The 24,037-nt window shown below is 43.6% G+C and overlaps 2 protein-coding genes across 2 annotated transcripts; one reads left to right on the top strand and one right to left on the bottom strand.

Moving 5' to 3' along the window:
* Positions 1-13,403: 13,403 nt before the first annotated feature.
* Positions 13,404-14,441, bottom strand: LOC140878298 (uncharacterized). The gene has a single exon (XM_073281897.1). The coding sequence runs from the start codon at positions 14,439-14,441 to the stop codon at positions 13,404-13,406; it is 1,038 nt and encodes a 345-aa protein (XP_073137998.1).
* Positions 14,442-17,423: 2,982 nt separating this feature from the next.
* On the top strand, positions 17,424-22,316 carry LOC140880067 (glutamate receptor 3.3-like). The gene is made up of 7 exons (XM_073284159.1): positions 17,424-17,707; positions 18,253-18,616; positions 18,718-20,054; positions 20,170-20,447; positions 20,943-20,974; positions 21,075-21,481; positions 21,635-22,316. The coding sequence occupies exons 2-7, from the start codon at positions 18,352-18,354 to the stop codon at positions 22,055-22,057; spliced, it is 2,742 nt and encodes a 913-aa protein (XP_073140260.1). The 5' UTR covers positions 17,424-17,707; positions 18,253-18,351; the 3' UTR covers positions 22,058-22,316.
* Positions 22,317-24,037: the final 1,721 nt, after the last annotated feature.

The raw sequence follows: 24,037 nt of genomic DNA, 5'->3' as shown, positions 1-24,037 counted from the left end.
AATGCATGCTTAAGATTTTGATTAGTAGGTGATCACGGTGCGGGTCACTACATTTATGGTATCAGAGCATGCATAGTAATCTTGGGATCTAGATTGTTGAAATTGGGATTAACTTTTAATCATCGTGTAGATGGAGGGTCATGGTGACGAGAGTAGTCACGGCAGCGTAGGTGGACGCTGGGGGGATCAGGACGATCAAGAGCATCGTCGGGGCCGTCATCACCATCGCCATGATGATCACAGGCATTTCAGCATGCATAGGTTTATGCAGATGGGTCCGAAGCCTTTAGTCGGAGGAGAGTCACAGGAGGATGCGGGAAACTGGCTACGACGTATGGAAGTTTGTTTCCGGGAGTTCCGATGCACTGAGGAGCAGCGGATGGAGACTCTTGATTTCCTGGTCGAAGGACGAGCTCGAAAGTGGTGGGATTCTACTTCTGCGCCTTTTATTGCAGCCCGAGGAGTTGCTACCTGGGATGAGTTCCGCACGGCTTTTCATAAGCTGTATTTTCCTCCTGCTCTCCGACAGACGAAGACAAGTGAGTTGCTGGGTTTGCGGCAAGGATCGATGTCGATCGAGGAATACCAGTTGAAGTTCTTTGAGTTACTGCCCTATTGCCCCTAGATTTCTGATAGCACGGAGGCGAAGTATAATCTGTTCCTGCAAGGTCTTAATCCGGAGATTCATGACCGAGTTGCTGTGGGAGATGACATGACTTATGAGGGATTAGTGAGCCGATGTCACCAGGCAGAGGATAGCATCCGCCGTAACAGATCCTTCTACTCATCTAGACCCGCGAGTTCCTTGGGTCCCCGTGCTCAGTCATTCAAGAATTCTAGTTCTACTTCTTCTTCCTCAGGATCCGGGGTGGTGATGCGTTTCGGCAGAAAGAATCAAGGTCCTTGCAAGCATTGTGGTGGGAATCATCCTGCCAACAGGTGCCGGAAGGTTTCAGGGGCGTGCTTTCGATGTGGAGAAATTGGCCACCTGAAGAAGGATTGTCCACAGGCCGGGGGAGCTGGTTCTGGCTCAGGTTTTGGTTCTCAGGCTTCAGTGCAGCAGAGGCCACAGGGACAGTCGACAGGGGGTTCTAATTTGAAACCTCGTGCTTCCAGTCAAGTATTCGCCTTGAGACATGATCAGGCGGTGGATGAGAATGAGAAAGTTATAGCGGGTACGTTCTTGTTATTTGATATACCTGCTTTTGCACTTATTGACACTGGTTCATCTCATTCTTTCATATCTGCACGTTTTGTTAAGAAATAAAAGTTGCCATACATTTCACTAGACACAGTGGTTGTTGTTTCTACCCCGACGGGTCAGTCTGCGTCGGCTAAGCGTCTAGTGATGGGTTGCCCTTTAGAGTTCGAAGGGAATATCTTGATGGTGAATCTCATGATATTAGCAATGGAGGATTTCGATTGCATTTTGGGAATTGATGTGTTAACTACATACCGAGCTTCAGTGGATTGTTACCAGAGATTGGTAAAATTTCATCCGGTTGGCAATTATAGCTGGTTCTTTTACGATGAGGGAGCGCGACCTCAGATGCCATTGGTATCAGCTTTGAAAGCTTGTCGAGCTTTGGAATCTGGCGCGGAAGGCTACCTCATCTACGCAGTTAATACATTCGCTGGAAGTATTGGTATAGAAGCTATTCCTGTTGTGAACGAATTCCCAGATGTATTTCCAGAAGAGATTCCAGGATTTCCTCCAGTACGCGAAGTTGAGTTCGGTATAGATCTGATGCCAGGGACTTCGCCTATTTCTCGAGCACCGTATCATCTGGCTCCGTCAGAGATGCGTGAGTTGAAGCATCAGCTTCAGGATCTGTTGGACAAGAGTTATATTCGTCCAAGTGTTTCTTCTTGGGGAGCACCTGTTCTATTTGTGAAGAAAAAGGATGGGTCTATGCGTTTGTGCATTGATTATCGCCAGTTGAACAGGGTAACGATCAAGAATAAGTATCCTTTGCCTCGTATAGATGATCTGTTTGATCAATTTCAGGGTACTTCGGTCTACTCGAAGATTGATTTGAGATCTGGATATCATCAGATGCAAGTTCGAGATCAAGATATAGCCAAGACAGCATTCAGGACCAGGTATGGGCATTATGAGTTCCTAGTAATGCCATTTGGGTTGACTAATGCACCGACTGTATTTATGGATCTAATGAATCGTGTATTTAGAGAATTTCTGGACAAGTTTGTCATTGTATTTATTGATGATATCTTGATATATTCACATGATGTAAATGAACACGCTTACCATTTGAGGCTGGTATTGCAAACTCTGAGGGATAGACAGTTGTACGCCAAATTGAGTAAGTGTGAGTTCTGGCTGGATCGGATGGTGTTTCTTGGCCACATTATATCCAGAGATGGAGTTTCTCTGGATCCGAGCAAGATTGAGGCTGTAATGAACTGGTCGCGTCCGACGACGGTAGCTGAGATCCGTAGTTTTCTGGGTCTAGCAGGATATTATCGTCGCTTTATCGCGAATTTCTCGCAGCTCGCTCGACCTTTGACACAACTTACTCAGAAGGGCGTGAATTTTGAGTGGTCCTCAGAATGTGAGTAGAATTTCTGTGAACTTCGTAGACGGTTGACTTCTGCGCCTGTGTTGGCTTTGCCGTCTGGATCTGAAGGGTATGTAGTGTACACGGATGCTTCTCTTCAGGGACTGGGATGTGTCCTGACTCAGAATGGGCATGTGATTGCATACGCCTCTAGATAGTTAAAAGTTCACGAAAATAACTACCCAGTGCATGATCTTGAGTTAGCAGCTATTGTATTTGCATTGAAGATCTGGCGTCATTATCTTTATGGAGAAAGATTTGAGATCTTCACAGACCACAAAAGTCTCAAGTATTTGTTTACTCAGGCAGAATTGAACATGAGACAGAGACGTTGGATGAATTTGCTTAAGGATTATGACTGTGAAATCAAGTACCATCCAGGAGCTGCTAATATCACTGCTGATGCCTTGAGCCGCAAGGTGCGACTGTCCACACTACAGACTTGTTCTGTGGCAAGTGCAATTGAAGATTGTTGTTCTTCAGGGTATACCTTCAAGCATAAGAAAGGTATGCAGAGTATCCAGATGTTTGCGATCTTATCTGAGCCTGCTTTGTATTCTCGGATTCGAGATGCTCAAATGGCTGATCCGAAGACCCAGCGTTTGGCTCGTTTAGCCAGGGATGATAGTTCGTCTGGATTCCATTATCATTCAGATGGTTTTCTTTGTTTATCTGGACGTATTGTTGTTCCGAAGGATGATACTCTGAGGGAGGAGATTTTATCCCAGGCTCATCGTTCTAAATTGAGAATTCATCCGGGGAGCAACAAGATGTACAAGGATTTGTGTACCAGGTTCTGGTGGAAAGGAATGAAAAGGAGTGTGTATCTATATGTTTCTAGATGTTTGGTGTGTCAGCAGGTCAAGGCAGAGCACCGACGACCTGGAGGGTTGCTTCACAGTTTACCTATTCCTGAGTGGAAATGGGAGTTGATCACGATGGACTTCGTGACCCATTTACCGGTAAGCTCGAGGAATTGTGATGCTATCTGGGTTGTGGTGGACCGACTAACCAAGTCAGCACATTTAATTCCTTATAACCGAGACTTTAGTTTTGATAGGATGGCACGATTGTACATCCAGGATATTGTTCGATTGCACGGAGTGCCTGTGAGCATCGTCAGCGATCGAGATCCCAGGTTTACTTCCAGGTTCTGGGGGAGTCTTCAGCGCGCTATGGGTACTACTCTTAGTTTGAGTACAGCATATCACCCAGAGACTAACGGGCAGTCAGAGCGCACGATTCGTACTCTTGAAGACATGTTGCGAGCATATTCTATGGATTTTGGTCCAGCATGGCAAGATCAGTTGCCATTGATTGAGTTCGCGTACAACAACAGTTACCATCGCAGTATTGGGATGGCTCCGTTTAAGGCGTTGTACGAGCGATGATGTCGTACTCCACTGTTCTGGGAGGAAGTGGGGGAGCGACAGGTTGAGGGACCAGAGTTAGTCCAGCAGGCTGTTGATATTGTTGGACATATCAAGAAGAGAATTAAGGTTGCGCAGGATCGACAAGCTAGTTATGCGAATGTCAAGCGCAGACCTTTACAGTTTGAGGTGGGTGAGAAAGTATTCCTGAAAGTCTCACCATTTCGCAGGATTTTTAGATTCGGTCACAAAGGTAAGCTATCTCCTAAGTTCATTGGTCCATTTGAAATTCTGGAAAGTGTTGGAGATCTGGCTTACAGGTTGGCGTTACCACCGTATTTGTCAAAAATCCATGACGTGTTCCATGTTTCATTGTTACGACGGTATGTGGCGGATGAGTCTCATATCTTACAGCCGTCTGAGGTACAGTTGGACTCGGATTTGACATACGTGGAGAGACCTTTGCGTAACATAGGTCATAAAGATAAGGTGTTACTCAACAAGACCATTCCTCTTGTTCTAGTTCAGTGGCAGCGTCGAGGCACTGAGGAGGCCACTTGGGAACTTGAGAGTCGTATGCGTACAGATTATCCAGAGTTATTTTGAATTGTTGTATTTTCAGATTGTAACTTGTAAAATGAATCAGTTTGAATAAAAGATGTTTATTCAGTGTTTTACTGCATTCAGTACTTAAGATTGTTCGAGGATGAAATATCTTAAGTGGGGGGAGAATGTAGTAGCCCGGTTCCATTTTACAAGATTAAGTGATTTTAAACATGTTAAAAAATGACATATAATTTTACAAGTGTCAAAACATGTTTAAGGAGTCCTTATTTGGTAAAAATAAGTGGAAAATCAGATCCGGGACGTCTGAAAATGGTGGGGTAGGTCCCGGGGGTCTTGGGGGCCCAAAACCAGTTCGAAAACATGAGAAATAGTTCGGAGCTTCCGGGCAGATCGGAGCTTCCGATCTCAACCAGAAACAGGTGTCAAGGAGATTTAAACACGTGGCCAGATGCAGGAGATCGGAGCTTCCGATCCTGCGATCGGAGCTTCCGATTTTGGCCGTCCAAAACGTGGCAAACATGCACCGATCGGAGCTTTCGATCAGGTGATCGGAGCTTCCGATCGTGGCCTATAAATAGGGGTTCCGAGGGCCACAATTTCACACCAATTTCACATCTTCTCTCTCGGTTTTAGAGTATTCTAGGTGTTTTAGGGGTGATTCTAGCCTTCCTAGGCTTGGTCCGGAGGTTGGCGAGGCGCTCCAGGGTTACGGTGGAGTGGTGCCCAAGTTCTGGGGCAATCGTCATCAGTGGGCTGACGACGGACGCAGGTATAGCTCTGGCTCCTTATAGTAAATAGGGAGTATGCTATAGCGTAGTTAAGGCTTTTAGAATAAAGTGATAATGCATGAGTACTTTGCATTGTAGTGCGGACTGTAGGCTTGGACATAGTGCTGGTCTAGCTTGCCTAGTGTATGAGGTACGGAAGTATTATTCGAGATATCCAGATTGAGTATGCATGTATTATGTGTTTGCATGGATTATGTGATTGCATGTTTTATATGCCTTTATATATACAGCATGTCATGACTGTATGTTGCATACATGAGCATATTGAGCTTTTACCTTAAAGGTATCCTGTAGTAGGGCGCTCACCCTACGAGTTTGTGGATGGTTGGATACGTAAGTCTTGTGTCAGGTCACCTTATGGTTGGACACATGTACTAGTATCAGGTCACCATTATCCACTGGGTATATGAGCCACCTCTTGATGCGACGGCACAACGTGCTATATACCCTGGGCCCGGTCTATGAGCTTGTTTCTTGACCTGAGAGTCTTGGTACCCAGTTCACTTGCATACATGCACACATAACACCGTATACTCATACTCTCGTACTGAGCTTATCATGCTCACGTCCCGTACTTTGTTGTATTTGGACACCCTATTCCATGGGGCAGGTCTGCGGCTGGACGATGCGGGTGGTTCCAGGAGAGCTTAGGCGATGGAGGACCAGCAGGGTTATTGTCTAAGCTTTTGTTTCAGTTGTATTTGGGTTAATACACTGGTTTTATTTGATATGGTTGTAAACAATATTTTTATTATTGTTTAAGTTTCCGCTGTTATTTCTGATATTTTATTTGATTAAGTTAAATGCATGCTTAAGCTTCTGATTAGTAGGTGATCACGGTGCGGGTCACTACATTAACACTATCTGAGAATGGGGAACTCCAACGAATCCATGACAAGTGGTTAACCAAAAGCAGTTGCGGTTCAGATACGACAGAGCTCGAGTCTGATCGCCTTCACCTAAGCAGTTTTGTGGGTCTATATCTTCTCTGTGGGGCAGTTTACTTCCTGGCTTTCCTCATATTTATTTCACAGATTGTTTACAATTATCGACATGCTGTTCCAACTGGATATCCATTCGATAGACCAAATAGCTTGCGTTCAGGACGTTGTTATCGATAATAGATGACAAATATGATCCTTCCCCCAGGGAGAGTAAACGAAGGAAGCTTGAGAATTCGTCTTCATCGGAGACAACCAGGGGGATTGATCTTTGAAGGGATTCAAAGAAAAGTGCATCTCAAACTTGTTTAGAGAATGCTGGTAAGATTTGAACACAATGAATTGGTCTGTCTGTAAATGATCAAGTTTAAAATAGTTTTTTATGATCACTTTATGTGATTGCTACTGTGTAATATTTCGTATATGTCATACATTTTTTGCATTATACTAAATTATTACAAGATTTGCGCCAAAATAGTACAATTCTCACATGAGATAAACTCATATCTTCGATTCATCTACGCTTGGAACAAAATACGGATACCCAACTTGATGATGGTTTTGTAAAACCAGGGCCCGGGCTATCAGGGTAGTGAAGTGAGCCTGACGTGGTGACCGGGCTAATGGAGGTAATATATGAGCTGTCCTTCCTTAATCAAGATGATCTGCATACCAAGGAAGGGAATAAAAAGCACGTTAGTGGGGTGCCGGAGGGGTTTCCGGCGGGGCCACTCCGATGCTTAAGTTAGACTTAGAAATAGAGTGGGCTTTTTAGAGAAATGAGTATAGTACTTTGGAAGTTTAGATGAAGATCCCTCTACAAATATCTGTGACCAGGTATTTATAAGCCTTGGAGTGAGAGTGTCACTCCGCAATTCCAGGGTAGTGGCCATGATGTGGATCGTGGGTGCGGTAGTTGCCCACGTTTGCCTGTCACGTACGATGAACCCGAAAAGCTCGGGTTTATGATAATCGTGGGGATCATGCCCCTAAAACACGGGCCTGATCTAAGTCCTGCAGACCTGGCTTCCCGGGCTCCTGAGGCTCCTGGCCTGCCTTAATACGGCCCTGCCACTCCGGGGCATTCGTGGACCTGCCCCCCTGGCTTACCAAGGCATCACTACTCATCCCAAAAATAGTCGGGCTAGAGTCTTACTCGCTGTCCTGACTTACAGTCCCGCCACCCTTGATTTAATACAACCCTGTAATCCCTGACTCTTTATGTCCCTGGCCTCCGGGGCATCACTACTCATCCCAAAAATAGTCGGGCTAGAGTCTTACTCGCTGTCCTGACTTACAGCCCTGCCCCTGGCTATTCAAGGCCTTGCTACCACGGCCTTCCTGGGGTATCCCCCATTAATGTCCAAAAGTTATAGGGCTGACGTTAACCCTAGAATTTGAAAAGACGGGCAGGTGTCAGAGGACGTTACCTGTCCTTTCGACTGCCCGCGTCATCATTACGCTGCCCGGTTCAACTTCCCAAGGTCACCCTTACCCTTCGATCATCTTTTCATCTACGGCCAGAATTAAAGCTCTTCGCCTATAAATACTAAACCCCTTTCTTCACTTTTTCCTTACTTTCCCTGTTCACGTATTCCTTCCCTGCTTCTAAGCTTCTCCGGCTCCGGCGACTCCGTGTAGCAAGCTTGCTTTCTTCTATAAGTTTTCTGTCTATGTTACCTTAAAGTTTCCTTGTCCCTTGAACATGTCAAATTCCACATCTTCAACCTCCGGTGCCCACGTTCGTGGCTCCTCTGATATAGAATCCGAGGCCTTACGCCATGATTCTCCCCCTCCTGTTACCTCCCATGTCCAATCCACAGTAGCCCCCTCCTCATCTCGTCAGAAGAAGGCTAAAATTGGGCCTTCTAAGGACAAGGGTAAGGCTAAAATCTCCGACTCTGGGCCTCTCCTTCCTTTGCCCAAACCAAACCCCGAAGGTCCCTGGTTCTCCCACTTTACCAGTACCCTACGCCCGGAATCCATAGAGGAACTTAGGCTTATGGGTAACATTCCTCCTGCGTACTCTATTCTCATTCCGGGGCCCCTAGGCCGGGCTGACTGGCCGCCCGAGGGGTTCTATACCTTCTTCAGGGAACAACTCAGGAATGGGCTTCGTTTCCCTATTCATCCCTTTTATTACAAAATTGATTCTTTTTACAAGGTTCCCTTGAACCAATTTCATCTCAATGCCTTCCGTATGATGGCTGCCACTTACGTTCTTTTCAAAGCGAACAACTTAGCCATCACCCCTCTCATCTTTCACTACTATTATGCCTGCCGTTTCACTGAGATGGCTTTCTCTTTGAATGCCCGGCAGAATGCCCGGTTTCTAGATGATACCCCTTCCTATTGGAAGGGATGGAAAGAAAGATTCTTTTATATTCAACTCCCTGGTGCCCGAACCAGACCTACCCAATTCTTGACAGCCCTTCCTCTTCAGCCCGAGCTCCCTAAAAATTATAAGTTGGAGGAACCCTACCTCCGATCCCAAGAGCTAGTGGAAAACCAGAAGTTTCCTTCAGCCCCTCTCCTGGAGGAAAAAAGTTTGAATGACTATGGGCTGGGTGCCCGGGTAACGGATCGGGTTGACCGGATTATTGATGAATATGATGCCTCGGCCCCAGTCTCTGGTATGCTTTACTGTTACCATGTATTTGCTTCTCTTACATGCTGTGTCTAATGTACCGATTTCTATCATTTTGCGCAGCATCCCCAGCCCCGCCTAAGAAGAAAAAATCTCGACTGATGAAGCAGGCCTTTGCTCAAAAACGGGCAGCCGAGAAGGCAGCTGCCCGAGAAAAAGAAGAAGCCAGGGCTGCAGAGGCAGTTAGAAAGACCCGAGTCCTTCAACTAGCGGAGGAACGCAGGGCTCAACAAGCCCTAGGTCAGGAGGCTGCCACTGCCGTTGTCATCCCCGAGGTCTCCGCTCTTTCACCTTCTGCTGTTCCCTTGCCAGTTCCATCTATGGAGGCAGGGGTGATGAATGATCAGGCTCCTTCTACTGCCCGTCCCTCCTCTCCTTTGACGCGGAAGAGGAAGGCCATAGAGGAGCCAGACATGGTCATACTTAGTGACCCAGAAGAGGTGGCTCCTTCCTCTCCCTCTTTCCCCCCCTTTGCCCCCTTCTACCAGGCTGCCCAGGGATCTAGTCCCTTTGGTGCGAGGGAAAATATATTCCAAGCCGGGGCCTCTGGCCGGGGAGTATGGATACTGAAGGACCTCTTGACTTCTGTGGAGCAGCTCCACCTCTACAACCAAAACCCGAACGTGAAGTATTTCGAGGGCACCAACCGGGTTATATCCGTAAGTTTACTTCTCCTAGCCTTAAACGTGTTCTGTTTTCTATTTCTAATACCTCTGCTTTCAGGGACTGCATATGCTGGTGGACAGCTATGAAGACGCGACCAGATTTGGTCGGATTGAGACTGATCGGGCACACGTAGAGGCTGAGAAGTCTCGGGCTGCCGTGGAGTTGATCAAAAAACTGGAACAGGACTTGATGATGTCACAACAAAGTCATGATCAAGCGGCGTCTAGCCTCCGTTCAGCCCTGGAGGCAGCCGAGCAAGGTCTTTACTCTGCTCAGCTAGACCGTGCCCGCTCTGAAGCTGATCTAGGGCAGGCTCGAGATGCTCTAGCCACCACTACAGCTGAGTTGAGGGCGGCTGAGAACCGAGCTACAGAGGCTCAAGCTGAAGCGGCCAATGCGAGGGATAAAGAGAAGAAAGCAGTGTCAGCTCTGGAAACTCGCCTGAAGTCAGAAGAAGAGCTCAAAGCAGCTTTCCTATCTTCTACTGAGTTTCAAGAGGCAGTGGTGGACAGATCGTACACCTTTTTCCAGGTCGGATTTTACAAATTCCGAGATCAATTCGAGGAAGCTGGCCTATTGTCTTCTGACAAGAGAGATTTTCCCGACTTGGATAAGGCCATCGACTCCCTCCCCGCCACCCAAGGAGCTGAAAATGCGAAGGCTGCCCCGACTCAGACAACTGCAGATGCCGGTCCCTCTAATAACCCCGCACTTTGAATTATTATTTGTAATTGGGCCGTAGGAGCCCCTCCTCTCGTAATCCTTTGTCAATGTAACTCATTTGTTCTTGTTATCCATTATTTAATGTCTTATATATAAATAAAAGAGTAGGTAATGCCAAGGGCTTATATATGCCTTGGGCTTAAGATGGGTGCCGGGGCCTGGAACCTCCCGGACTTATATAATGCCAAGGGCTTATATATGCCTTGGGCTTAAGATGGGTGCCGGGGCCTGGAACCTCCCGGGCTTATATAATGCCAAGGGCTTATATATGCCTTGGGCTTAAGATCGGTGCCGGGGCCTGGTACCTCCCGGGCTTATATAATGTCAATGGCTTATATATGCCTTGGGCTTAAGATGGTGCCGGGGCCTGGAATCTCCCGGGCTTATATAATGCCAAAGGCTTATATATGCCTTGGGCTTAAGATGGGTGCCGGGGCCTGGAACCTTCCGGGCTTATATAATACCAAGGGCTTATATATGCCTTGGGCTTATGATGGGTGCCGGGGCCTGGAACCTCCCGGGCTTATATAATGGAAAATTCTTCTTTCATGATAAAACTCCTTCATTAATAAAACATTGAATACAAAACATTACACAAAATACTTCTTCAAATGTAAAGCATTCCATGGTCGCTTGAGGGGGCGTCCCTGGCCATCTTGTAGGTACCAAGTATTAGCACCGACTTTTCTGATAAGCTTATATGGTCCCTCCCATCGGGCATCTAGCTTCCCTACTTCCCCTGCTGGATTAACTCTTTTCAACACAAATTCTCCTTCCTGGAATTCCCGAGGCCTGACCTTCTGATTATAGGCTCTCATCACCCGAGCTCTGTAGGCCTCCATTCTACGAGCCGCCTTCTCCCTTCGCTCTTCAATGAGATCCAATTCTTGTGCCCGGGCTCCTTCGTCTGTGTCCTCATATGATTTAATCCGAGCTGAAGGCTGTCCGATTTCTACTGGCAAAATAGCCTCCGAACCATATACCAGGCTAAAAAGTGATTCTTGTGTTGCAGTATGTGGAGTGGTGCGATAGGCCCATAACACACTCGGGATCTCTTCAACCCAATCTTTTCCCATTCCATGCAATCGCGCCTGTAAAGATCGAACAAGAGTACGATTGGTTACCTCTGTTTGGCCGTTACTTTGAGGATAGGCGACCGAGGTGAAAACCTGCTTAATGCCCATCTCGGCACACCAGTCTGCCAATTTTTGCCCCTGAAATTGCCTGCCATTATCCGAGACCAGCTTTCTCGGTAGCCCAAATTGACATACTATGTTTTTCCATAAAAACTTCATCACCTCGGCCTCTGTTATTTTCGCCAAAGGCTCTGCCTCCACCCACTTGGAAAAATAATCAACAACTACCAACAAGAACTTCTTCTGTGCCCGGGCTAGTGGAAAAAGTCCCACTATGTCCAGACCCCATTGATCAAAGGGGCAGGATACCCATATCGGATTTAAGTTGCTTGCCGGGCTATGCTGTATATTGCCGAACCTCTGGCATCCTTCACAAGACCGGACAATCTTGGATGCATCTGCCTGCAAAGTGGGCCACCAGTATCCTGACAGCAACACCCTTCGGACCAGATTCATAGACCCTCCATGGTTTCCACAACATCCCTCGTGCACTTCCCGCAAGACATATTCGGTTTCCCATTCCCCCAAACATTTGAGCAAAGGGCCCTGGTAGGAACGCCTATACAGGCTTTCTCCCAAGATAGCAAACCTGGCTGCCTGTCTTCGTATGATCCGGGCTCGTTCTTTGTCCTCCGGGAGATTCCCCTAAGTTAGGTACTTGACAATCGGGGCCTTCCATGTATTTTCTTGGAGGACCGGCTCCCGGGCTTCTATGGCAGCCACCGTTTCCCTTTGCATAAGGGATTCTCTACTATCACCTTCCCCAGCGGCCGCTCTTTTAGCCAAGGCGTCTGCTTCCATATTTTTTTCCCGGGGTATCTGCTCTATACTCCAAGTGTTGAAACTGGCCCCGAGCTCTTCAATCATCTTACAATATTTTATCAATTTCTCCTCTCGGGTACAGAAGGTTTTGTTTACTTGCTGAACAACCAACTGAGAGTCAGAATAAATTATGATATGACTTACCCCGACCTCCCGAGCTCGTTGCATCCCAGCTATCACAGCCTCGTATTCAGCTTCGTTGTTGGAGGCCTGGAAGTCTAGCTTCACGGCTATCTCAATCTTCTCTTGGGCAGGTGAGATCTGGATAATCCCCACACCACTGCCTCCAACACCACTTGCTCCATCTACAAAAACCCTCCATACTTCCTCTTGGCCAAAAGTGGCCACCTCTGTCAAAAAATCAGATAAAGCCTGGGCTTTGATGGCCTTACGCGGCTAGTACTCAATATCATAATCTCCCAATTCCACCGACCATTTCACGAGCCTCCCCGAGGTATCTGGGTGAGTCATAATGCGCCCCAGGAGGCTATTAGTAAGAACAGTTATCGGGTAAGACAAGAAATAAGGTCTCAATTTCCAGGCCGTTATTACTAGAGCCAAGGCCATCTTCTCAATCTCCGTATATCTGACTTCCGCCCCCTTCAAAGCATGGCTGACGTAGTACACAGGCCTCTGATCTCCCTTTTCCTCTTTTATCAAGACAGTGCTGACCGCCTTTTCTGTAGTGGACAGATATATCCACAATCGTTCCCCTGGTTCCGGCTTAACCAAGATAGGCAAGCTAGCCAGATGCTCCTTCAACTCCTGAAAGGCCTGCTCGCATTGCTCAGTCCAGCCAAACCTCTGGGCTTTACGCAACACTTGGAAAAAATGATAGCTGCAATGAGCTGATCGAGCTATAAACCAAGCCAGGGCTGTAATCCGGCCGGTTAATCGCTGTACCTCCTTAATAGATGTTGGTGAAGGCATTTCCCGCAACAGCTTCACTTTTTCAGGGTTGACTTCTATCCCACGTTCAGTTACCATGAACCCCAGAAACTTGCCACTTTTCACCCCAAACATACACTTGGCCGGGTTCAATTTGATCCCATACCGCCGAACTGTCGCAAAGGTTTCCTCCAAGTTGGGTAAGAAACTATCCCGGGTCCTGGACTTCACCAATATATCATCCACATATACCTCCACATTTCGACCCACCTGTTCCTAGAACACTCTGTCCATCATCCGCTGATACGTAGCTCCTGCATTTTCCAAACCAAATGGCATCACTACGTAGCAGAAAGTACCTCCCAAGGTGACAAAGCTGACTTTGTGTTGATCTTCCAGGGCTAAAGGAATTTGATAATAGCCCTGGTATGCATCCATGAAGCTCAGCAACTCACACCCAGATGTGGAATCCACCAACTGGTCAATTCGGGGTAAAGGATAGCAATCCTTGGGACAGGCTTTATTTAAATCCCGGAAATCCACACACATTCTCCACTTCCCAGTAGCCTTTGGTACTAGCACTACATTGGACAACCAAGTAGGAAATTGTATTTCCTTGATGTGCCCGGCCCGCAGTAGCTCTTGAACCTGCTCCGCTATCACTTTATCCTTCTCGGCCCCAAAATGCCTCTTCTTTTGTAAGACAGGTCGGGAACCCGGGCTGATGTTTAGTTTGTGTTCTGCCACCTGAGATGAAACTCCCACCAAATCATCCTGATCCCAGGCGAACACATCCTTATTCTGAATGAGGCAGCCTCTTAATGCTTCAATCAACCATGCGTCTAAATCCCGGGCTATTTTAACAGACTTCCCTGTTTGCCCGAGCTCTATCTCTACCTCTTCATACTCGCTTTTAGATTCATCCACAGAACAGACTTCTCTTCCCCCCAGGGCTCCTTCCTTTCCATTTTGTCTTGCCCTCTTGTAATCTATCTTCACTGTCTCGGCATAGCATTTTCGAGAGGAAGGCTGATCTCCTCGGACTTCTCCGACCTTATCTCCCACTGCGAATTTGATCTTTTGATGGTAAGCTGAGGCTACGGCTTTGAAAGAGTTCATAGCCGGCCTACCCAAGATGATATTATAGGAAGAAGGTGCTTCCACTAATGTGAATCTTGTCATGATCGTCCTCTTCTCATCTCCTGATCCCAAGGTGATGGGTAGCAACATTTCCCCTTGGGGTTGGACAGTGTGCCCGGCAAAACCATACAAGGCAGTTTTTACCGGGCTCAACTCATAACCCTGCAAATCCATCTGCTCGAATGCTTCTTAAAAAAGGACATTTACTGAGCTTTTCGAGTCAACGAACACCCTTCGAACATCATAATTGGCGATCCGAGCTTGTATAAGCAAGGCGTCATTATGTGGTAAGTTTACTCCCTCCAGCTCTTGGGGTCCAAATGTGATGATTGGCCCCGAACCCTGCCTTCCTTCCTCCACCCCTAAACTTTCCCTCCGACTCCAGGCCTTCCTAGCCCGGTTGGAATCTCCGTCCGTAGATCCTCCCGATATCATGTTAATGATACCTTTGGCTGGCCCGTCTCCAGATGTTTTGTCTTTTTTTGCATGATCCATTTCTTGTTTCCCTTTTTCCCGAGAGCTGGTGGCATCCCAGGGAGGAATCGATGTCTGTGACCCCCGAAGCCAAGGCACGCTTCGGGGCTTTTTTGGGACCGGCCTACCATCTCTAACATAAGGCAGTTGGTGTCTTTGCTGCAGAGTTCGGCACTCACTGGTGTCATGAGTGCACTCTTGATGAAGTGCACAGTACTTCCAGAGCTTCTCCTTAGAAACAGGGGCCTGCGTGTCCACCCTTTCTTCACACATATGAACAGCCTTATCTCGGGTCCCTCGGTGCGGAGCATACCGGGACAATCGCCCCATGTGATCATGGTTCTCTCTACTTCTTCCTTGTTCCCGGCCTCCCTCCCGCCGGGCCATCTCCTTTTTCTGCCTCTGAACTTCCTCCATGTTAATGTATTTTTCAGCCCAAGCCAGCAAATCTTCGAAGGTCCGAGGTGCTTTTTTCACTAGTGATTTGAAAAATTCCCCTTCCGAAGACCTTGAGTGAAATCCGTGATCTTGGTCTCCTGGGCACAAGTCGGGACCTCCAAAGCAATTTTGTTAAACCTTTTGATATAGATTCATAGAGACTCCTCTCCTGACTGCTTTGCTTCAAAGAGGCTATAGGCAGTTTTTCTATACCTCTTGCTACTGCCGAAGTGCTGCAAAAACACTTGCTTGAATTTTGCAAAGGATTGAACACTCTGGGGCTCCAACTTCTCAAACCATCTTTGGGCAGAATCCACCAAAGTGGTTAGGAAGACTTTGCATTTGATCTTATCTCCATAGCAATGTAACATGGCTACATTTTCAAACCGAGCCAGGTGCTCCTCTGGGTCTGTGCTCCCATCGTACTCCTGGATTTTTGCCGACTTGTAATTCAGTGGCAAGGGTTCCTCTATCACTTCCTGTGAAAAAAGGCAACCCGGAATTTTGATAGGGCAAGCCATTTTGGAACCCCCCTCCTCCAACTTCTGTACCTTCCTCCTGAGTTCATGCAACTCATCTGCCATGGACGGCTGTATTGAGTGCATCCAAGAGCTTTCTTCTTCTTCTCCTTCTCGAACCTGGGCAGTAGGGTTTGGATTACCCTGATTCCCTTCTTCCTCCACTGTTATGTCCTTTGATTGTGGCTGCTTTGCAGCTATCAACGACTTCCGTATCACATCTTGGACATATGATTCGAACTGCTCCACGGGAATGGTAATATTCCGTCCTGGCTGGTGGTCTCCAGGTGATGTTTGATCATGAGAAGCCATATCTACGTCTATAGAACAAGCTTTCCCACAGACGGCGCCAATGATGATGGTTTTGTAAAACCAGGGCCCGGGCTATCAGGGTAGTGAAGTGGGCCTGACGTGGTGACCGGGCTAATTGAGGTAATATATGAGCTGTCCTTCCTTAATCAAGATGATCTGCACACAAAGGAAGGGAATAAAAAGCACGTTAGTGGGGCACCGGAGGGGTTTCCGGCGGGGCCACTCCGATGCTTAAGTTAGACTTAGAAATAGAGTGGGCTTTTTAGAGAAATGAGTATAGTGATTTGGAAGTTTAGATGAACATCCCTCTACAAATATCTGTGACCAGGTATTTATAGGCCTTGGAGTGAGAGTGTCACTCCGCAATTCCAGGGTAGTGGCCACGATGTGGATCATGGGTGCGGTAGTTGCCCACGTTTGCCTGTCACGTACGATGAACCCGGAAAGCTCGGGTTTATGATAATTGTGGGGATCATGTCCCTAAAATACGGGCCTGATCTAAGTCTTGCAGACCTGGCTTTCCGAGCTCCTGAGGCTCCTGGCCTGCCTTAATACGGCCCTGCCACTCCGGGGCATTCGTGGACCTGCCCCCTGGCTTACCGGGGCATCACAACTCAAATAGGATAGCAACCTTTACGTAGTTGGTATATTAAGGATTTGAAAAGAGTTTCAGAAACAAGAAATCTGCTATAAAAAATCATAAAAGAGAATTGAAAATTCATGAAATATTTAAATTGTAACCTTAACTTTTTATTGAAAATTTTCGGAGAAAACATAATTAAGTGGAGAAAACTCATAACGAATTATTATTATATTTTTTTTAAAAGAAATTTAAACAAATTTTCAGATGATTTCCAAGATTGTTCCAAAAAATCTCTCTCTAGGAGTCTAGCTTGAAAGATATTATTATATGATAAAAATAAATATTAAAATTACATTCATCAACAATCAACATAAATAAGTCAAAATAATTATTAAATAAAAACTCAAAACATTTGTTTTTATTTTGAAACCATAAAAACTCAAAACATAATCCATATTTACATGGAAAGAAACTAATATCCAAATATAATACGTAAAAACTATTAGAAATACAATGCATAAAAAATTAAAATAAATAGATTTTTTGAAAATTTAATAATTACTAATTTTATTTTTATTATAAATATAAATATAAATAAATTTTTATCATATGTCTTATTAGTGTTTGAGAAATGTTCTAGAAAATACTTATCAATTTTTCATTAACAAAATTTTGCAATGTTATAAAATTTTATTAACGAAAAATTGAAAAGTACTTCCCAAATAACACTACATTAGTACGAATAACACTACATTAGTACGATACTGAACCTAAGCCCTATAACCTGTTGTGTATAAAAACAACTAAATAGTTACAATACGCACCTCAAAAAAATGAAAAAAAAAAAAAAAAAAAAAAAAAAAATTTGCCACGCGGCGTAGTTCGTCTGTTTCTTGGATTTCAAAGGTGATTTTTGCAATATCTTCCCACTCGACCCACGTGATTTTGATGCTATTGCGTCATCTGTTTTTGATAAAAATCATGGGGTTGTGGTCCTTCAAGCTGGCTTGCTCACTCAAAATGGTTTGCTGGGCTCATAAATAGTTGAAAATCTTCACGAATGGAGTATTTGAGAGCGTCATATGCTGCTGCAGTTACCATCTTGGGCCGCTAAGGTTTTATTCCTATTTCATTGTGTATTTGTTTCTTGTTAGCTTTTAAAGTTTGTATCTTTTAACTTCTAACTGGCCGTTTACACTTGACATTCTGTTTTCTTTTGTGCTGTGGAATGGGACTCTTTTATGTGGTAAATTATTGGAAACATGAACAAGTTTGTAGTTTTTGAACGAATTTATGTCTGTTTTAGAGCTTTCATGTGAATAATCGTGTGGTTATGCTAATTGGTTCGAGTGGTGAAGCAGTGGTTTTATTCTGGAATCAAGCCGAATATTAAACTTCAAGGCATGTATTCAAGCTCCATTCCAACCTCGAATGGTAGTATACTTTTGGCTCGAATTATTCGAGCAAGTTTGTGAACTATTGTCAAAAATAAGAGTCGAAGTATATTAATTTAATATATTATATTAATAATAATAATAATGTTCACGAACTATGGAACAAAATATTTGAGCTCAGATTTGGCTTGACAAAATATTTTGAACATATGCAAGTTCTATTTGAATTCAATGATTTCGACAATGAATTGAACATCTTTGAGCAGGTTTGAAAAGCTTGGACTCCATGAAGTTGCACCCCTAGTTTAGGTTCTGAATTGGATGCTTGTTTGGCTTACAGATTTAGTAATCCGTGTGCCGCTGGAATGAGTGTCATTTGGATTATTCTATCATGGTTGCTCTCTTTTGGAGGAGAATCAAATGGTCTGAGTGCAAATGCTTCGTCAAGACCAAAGATCGTGAATGTTGGAGCGATTTTGACTCTGGATTCTACCATCGGCAAAGTTGCCAAGATTGCTATTGAAGAAGCTGTCAAAGATGTGAATGCCAACTCAAGTGTCCTCTCAGGGACCACACTCGTTGTACATATTAGAAATACCAATTGCAGTGGATTTCTTGGCTTGATTGAAGGTGATTTTTTGCTTTAAAATTCATTTTCACTTGGATCATCTCAATAGTCTTTCTATGTTCCCCCATTCACGAATAGAGTAACAGATTGTAATTGTTTGCAGCTTTGCGATTTATGGAGACTGATGCTGTTGCAGTCATAGGTCCCCAATCTTCTGTGGTTGCCCATACGGTACTGCATGTTGCCAATGAGCTCCAAACTCCCTTTTTATCATTTGCAGCAACAGACCCTACTCTCTCTTCTCTTCAGTTTCCTTACTTTATCAGGACAACAATAAGTGACCTTCATCAGATGACAGCAGTTGCTGAAATTGTAGATTATTATGGTTGGAAGGAAGTGACTGTTATTTTTCTTGATGATGACTATGGGAGAAATGGGTTGGCTGTATTGGATGGTGCACTTGCAGCCAGGCGCTGTCGAGTTTCTTACAAAGCAGGGATTTCCCCCGTAGACATCAGTCAGAGTGAAGTCATGGATATTCTTGTCAAGGTTGCACTAAAGGAGTCTCGAGTCATTATCATTCATGCTAATCGTGCAGCGGGGCTTTTGGTTTTCCATGTGGCGCGAAAGCTTGGAATGATGGAGAATGGCTATGTCTGGATAGCTACGGATTGTCTTGCGTCGGAGTTGGATTCTGATCTCCAGCTTAATTCAATGATGGATAATCTGCAAGGGGTCCTTATTTTGCGTCAACACACTTCTGATTCGGAAAAAAAGAGATCTTTTTCAGCTAGATGGAACGAACTGACTCATGGTCAGTTAGGCCTATCCACCTATGCGCTCTATGCTTATGATACAGTTTGGTTACTCGCTCATGCTATTGACTCGTTTTTTGATCAGGGCGGGGTTATTTCCTTTTCTAATAATTCCAGGTTGCAATCTTTAGCAAGAAGTGAACTGCACCTTGAAGCATTGTCGATTTTCAACGGAGGTCCGCTCTTGAAGAAAAACATATTGCAGAGTGATTTTGTTGGTCTGACAGGGCCCATCAAGTTTAGTTCCGGCAAATCTCTTGTTTCTCCTGCATATGAAATTACAAACGTAGTTGGAACAGTTCGCCGTCGTATTGGTTACTGGTCGAACTATTCTGGGCTGTCGACTATGGCTCCTAATAGTATATATTTACAGCCACCAAATCGCTCGAGTGCAAACCAGCATCTAAATGGTGTTATTTGGCCTGGAGAATCAGTAAAAACACCTCGTGGCTGGGTTTTTCCAAATAATGGGAAGCAACTGAGGATAGGGGTACCCGTACGGGTTAGTTATCATGAATTTGTGTCAAAAGTTCCTGGCACGAATACTTTTAATGGATTCTGCATCGATGTATTTGTGGCTGCTGTAAATTTGCTTCCTTACGCGGTTCCTTATCAGTTCCATCCATATGGAGATGGCCTTGAAAATCCAAATTATGATGAGCTAGTGGACAACATAACTACTGGAGTAAGTATGATTTTCAACTCTGGTGATGATAAATTGTTCACTCTTTTATCCATGGCGGATATTTATTTTCCTTTTTTTGTTACTGGGCACTAATTATCTTGGTTACTCATGATAGCGCTTTGATGGAGTTGTCGGTGACATTTCCACCTTGACAAACCGAACGAAATTTGTGGATTTTACACAGCCGTACGCTTCATCAGGACTGGTGGTGGTGGCCCCAGTTAGGAAGTCGAATACAGGTGCTTGGGCTTTCTTAATGCCATTCTCGCGTAAAACTTGGGGAGTTATTGCTGGTTCTTTTGTTTTCACTGGGATGGTTGTATGGCTTTTGGAACATCGGACTAATGATGAATTCCGTGGACCACCAAAGCAACAGCTGATAACCATTCTATGGTGAGCCTAACATACAGAATTCTGTGATGATGAGTCGTAGTTTTGATTTAGATTTGCAGTATTTCAAACATTGTAGTGGGGGTGGGGGGGGGGGGGGGGGGGTTTGTGGAGATTTGAAATTGAAACAACAATAAGAGTTTTTCTCAAGGACCCTAGCAGTTCCGGTTGTGCAACTATCGTTCATCCTAATTCAATGTTTGTTCATAGAAGGCAGAATGAAATTAGCATTTGACATCATAACATACAGAATTCTGTGATGATGAGTCGTGGTTTTGATTTAGATTTGCAGTATTTCAAACATTGTAGTAAAACTTATGCTGGGGGGGGGGGGGGGGGGGAGTGTGGCATTTGAATTTGAAACAACAATAAGAGTTTTTCTCAAGGACCCTAGCAGTTCCGGTTGTGCAACTGTCGTTCATCCTAATTCAATGTTTGTTCATAGAAGGCAGAATGAAATTAGCATTTGACATCATTTTTTTTTTGTTTTTGCTGCAGGTTTAGTCTCTCAACTCTCTTTTTTGCACACAGTAAGCAAAGTCCAATATTTCATATCTCGACTTTTTAAATATGAATGAAGGCCGGCTTATGAGTATCATTTGTGAATTCTTGATTCTTTCATTAATGCAGGAGAGAATACTGTGAGCACTCTTGGTCGTGTAGTGCTTCTAATATGGCTCTTTGTGGTTCTGATAATTAACTCCAGTTACACTGCAAGTCTGAGCTCGATTCTGACGGTGCAACAAATCCATTCTTCGATTAAAGGAATTGAGAGTTTGAAAGAGGGTAATGCACCTATTGGATACCAAACAGGCTCTTTTGCTGAACGTTATCTGACTGATATTTTTGGTATACCCAAGTCGAGGCTCGTGGCCCTTCAATCACCGGCGGAATATGCCACAGCCCTTGAGCAGGGTCCAGAAAATGGCGGCGTTTCTGCAGTTGTGGATGAGCGACCATATATAGAGCTTTTCTTGTCAAGACAATGCAAATTCAGAATTATCGGTGAAGAGTTTTTTAAAAGCTGCTGGGGTTTTGTAAGTAACTATGGTGAATACTTTGTTAGATTTTTTTTGCCATTGAATAGTTGAACACTTGAACCTCATGACTTAATGAGAATGAAGTGGAGGCCCCTTAGTAATTCTACATCTTGCTGCAGTTTCACGCTCATTTCTTGCTTCTTTTTTCAGGCATTTCCGCGCGACTCTCCTTTGTCAGTCGACTTGTCAACTGCTATATTAACACTATCTGAGAATGGAGAACTCCAACGAATCCACGACAAGTGGTTAACCAAAAGCAGTTGCGGTTCAGATATGACAGAGCTCGAGTTAGATCGCCTTCACCTAAGCAGTTTTGTGGGTCTATATCTTTTATGTGGGGCGGTTTGCTGCCTGGCTCTCCTCATATATATCTGTCAGATTTTTAACAAATATCGACATGCTGCTCCACCAACTGGATATGCATCTGATACACCCGGTAGCAGGCATTCAGGACATCTGCGGACATTTGTATCGATAATAGATGACAAATATGATCCATCCCCGAGGGAGAGTAAACAAAGGAAGCTTGAGAATTCGTCGTCATCGGAGACAACCAGGGGGATTGATCTCTGAAGGGATTCAAAGAAAATTGCATCTCAAGCTTGTTCAGAGAATGCTGTTAGGATTTGTACACATTGAATTTGTCTGCCTGTATATGATCAAGTTTAGCATAGTTTTTTATGGTCATTGTTAAGTGATTGTTACTCGTATACTAGGTAGTAAGAGTTTATGGATTTGAGGTTGTTTTGTAATTTCAAAAGTAACAGATAACCGTGTGTGTAATCCTTTTTGTATATATAGCATCTCAGGTGAGAATAGAAATATCTCGATATATTGTTTGATCCATTTTGTACTAAATTACTATTGCAAGATTCCAACCAAAATAATGCAGTCTCGTATCATAAATAAAATTTGTATCTCACGTCCATCTACATCAAATTTATTTTAAAAAGAAAATTTCCTACGCTTTTATTTACCTCGAAAAATTTATTCCACAAAGTTGATTTTTCAAAAATTTAAACAAAGTCTTTCGAGATGATTTCCGAGAGAGTTCCAAATTTGGGAAGTTAAACAAAATTTAGATGAATTTCTCCATCTTTATTTCAGTGAGGAGATAAATTGTGTTGAATTTGAAAGTCTAATACAAAGCTTCATCTTGTACTATTATAAAGCTTTATCCCATAATAGTGGCTTCTTGTTTTTTTGTCAATATAAATGGCTATAATATCAACGTTCTACATGCTAATTCATACCATCTCTATTTACAAACCAAGTACAAATTGCCACAAAATAATGACAAACAACCACAAGAACATGGTCACGAAAATATGTTTAATACAATTGCTAAAATTTTATACATAAAAAATGATTTAACTCATAAAATATAAATACAAAACTTCAATTAATCCACTAAATAGTTACAAACTGCGACAAAATCATTGCCAGATTATAGACAACTTATCTAATTATGTTATACATAATTTTTATAAATTCAATATTCTTACAATGAATTTCTATTTGATATCAAATTATGTGTTTGATGTGGATTGAATTTGAGAAGAAACAAATCTCCGTATGTAAGAAATTAAATCCCAATACACCGACCTAATTATCATATATAATCGAAGCAGATTAATAATTAATTTAAAATCACTATTTTAAATGAAAAAATTGGGACAATACATTAAATGGTCCCTATAATTTGTATCTATTCTCGGTTCAGTCCCTCAATTTATTTCCTAAATTTTTTTTAAGTTGGCTCAAAATAGTCCTTAATGATAAGTCGGCAACCAACAATTAATGGTCCGACACTTGAATTTCACATATTTTATTCTAAATTAAAATTAAAACCTTACGAAATCTTATTTTCATTTTATGATTCGATTTTCCCCTAATTTCTAAATTTGACTTGCGAAGGAATTAGGTAAAATCAAATTATGAAATTAAAATAAAGTTTTCTAGGGTTTTAATTTGAGGAAATAATAAAAATTTGTGATATTCACGCGTCTCATTCGTTAATTGTTGAAGATCGAGCTAACGTCGATGACTGTTTTAGACAAATATGAAAATTTTAAAGATTAAATCGACACATAAATAAATTACGAGACTAAACTGAGAACGAACCTATAAACTTTGTGGGTCATTTAATATATTATCCCAAAATAAATTTTAGACTATAATGCAATTATATAAATATCTCCTAATAGGAAAAATCGAGAGTTGGATCGAGAATTCGAGATAGATGAAACAAAGGGCCCTGTCACTAAACCGGATGACATTTGAAGAACCGATAGAGACCGTTTTTTTTTTTTTTTTGGGACAAACGATAGAGACGGTTTATTTATTTATTTATTTTATTTTTTGTCTCGTGAAAAACGACAATATTATTACACGAATCAATTTATCATATTCCTAATGGGTGGGTCCACCCAATCACTTCTCCTATAAAATAAAATAAAATATTCTAAAACCCTAAATTAAAATTACTTTATTCTTTTCTTGACTAAATTAAATATTCAACTCGCACATTTTCATGTTGGATTGGATTGGATG

The sequence above is a fragment of the Henckelia pumila genome, chromosome 2 (assembly GCF_033568475.1).
Source record: "Henckelia pumila isolate YLH828 chromosome 2, ASM3356847v2, whole genome shotgun sequence".
Classification (NCBI taxonomy): domain Eukaryota; kingdom Viridiplantae; phylum Streptophyta; class Magnoliopsida; order Lamiales; family Gesneriaceae; genus Henckelia; species Henckelia pumila.
Note: the sequence above shows the minus strand (reverse complement) of the source record. Positions and strands in the feature narration are given on the sequence as shown.